At 45.3% G+C, this 1,393-nt stretch overlaps 1 protein-coding gene across 1 annotated transcript; it reads left to right on the top strand.

The window, feature by feature from the left end:
• Positions 1-643: 643 nt before the first annotated feature.
• HOXB9 (homeobox B9) lies at positions 644-1,151 on the top strand (the record flags this gene model as incomplete). The annotated part of the gene is made up of 1 exon (XM_010137746.1): positions 644-1,151. A coding segment is annotated over exon 1 (508 nt), but the record flags the coding sequence as incomplete, so codon positions are not given.
• Positions 1,152-1,393: the final 242 nt, after the last annotated feature.

Consider the following 1,393-nt stretch of genomic DNA (forward strand, 5'->3'; position numbering starts at 1 on the left):
TGCTATCATACTCTGGAGTCCGGGTGGGAAAGAATAGCTTTTATCTCCATTCCCCCATGATGGTTATTAGAGGCAAAGCGAGCACATCAGCATCTTTCTTTAAAAAAAAAAAAAAGAAAAAGAAAAAACAAGAAAAAAACAAAAGGAAAAAAAACCCCTCAAACCTCTGCTAGTCAAGTGCAAGCCTGTTCAACTGAGTGAAGTAGCAATGCAGGAAATGGAGAAGCATGAGTCCAGCCATTCAGATGATGATTATTTGCGTCTGGACACCCCCCCAATAATATTTCAGGAGTAAATCTAGGAAGGGATATTAGCCCCAGCTCTGCCCGTTTGGTGGCTTTTCGAAACTCCTGACGTTTTGCAACATTGCATAAACATAAAACAATCCATCCTTGATATGGAATGCAAGGGCGGATGACAGCGCAGCGCAGCCCCCTCGGCTTCGATTGATTTACGCCGAGACTGACGCTTTATCAGGCACACGAAAAAAGTTTGACCAATCATTTTGCTGGGAGCTCACAACACAGCAGCCCAACTGTACTTTGTTGGCTGGGAAGTTGGAGAAGGGGGTAGAGTACAAATCTAGATCTGTCCTATATATTTTTTTCCCTTCATTGAACCGTGCTTTGTATGATGTCTGAGAATGTCCATTTCTGGGACTCTTAGCAATTATTATGTCGACTCTATTATAAGTCATGAAAGTGAAGACTCGTCTTCAGCTAAATTTTCATCTGGGCAATATTCGAGTTCCAGGCAAGCTGGGCACAATGAGCATCTAGAATTCCCCTCCTGTAGTTTTCAGCCAAAACCTCCAGTTTTCAGCGCCTCCTGGACTCCTTTGAATCCACATTCTTCTGGTACCCTTCCTGCCGTCTACCATCCATATATTCAACATCAAAGCGTCCCATCTGATAGCAGGTATCTACGGAGCTGGCTGGATCCAGTACCCAGAGCAGAGAACCTCCCCGGGCAGGGGTCTGTTAAGGCAGAGCCGCTGCTGGGCCGTCCCGGGGATGTCCATAAACAGGGAACACAGGAGTACAATTTAGAAACTTCTGCTGCAAGGGAAGGGATCGTTTCCAATCAAAGGCCCAGCTTCGAGGACAATAAAGTTTGTGAAGGAAGCGAAGACAAAGACAGGACAGATCAAAGTAAGTTATAAAAGTGAGGAAGTAAACAGTATAAAAGCTGGAGGAGGTGCAATAAAAGGGGACAATGCTGCGTAAAGTTTAAAATCAGGGCTTAAAGAAAAGTCTCAGCTGGCTGATGCCAACCTAAGGGGAGAGGTGGGGAGGGGAGAGGGGTGGCATTGTCTCTGCCGGTAAATAAAAATAAAAATAAAATTGAGCGTCGTCTCCGAGCTTAAGCAGAGTCCAGAGCGGACAAAAGCTGG

This window comes from Buceros rhinoceros, unplaced genomic scaffold (assembly GCF_000710305.1).
Source record: "Buceros rhinoceros silvestris isolate BGI_N320 unplaced genomic scaffold, ASM71030v1 scaffold30446, whole genome shotgun sequence".
Lineage (NCBI taxonomy): Eukaryota > Metazoa > Chordata > Aves > Bucerotiformes > Bucerotidae > Buceros > Buceros rhinoceros.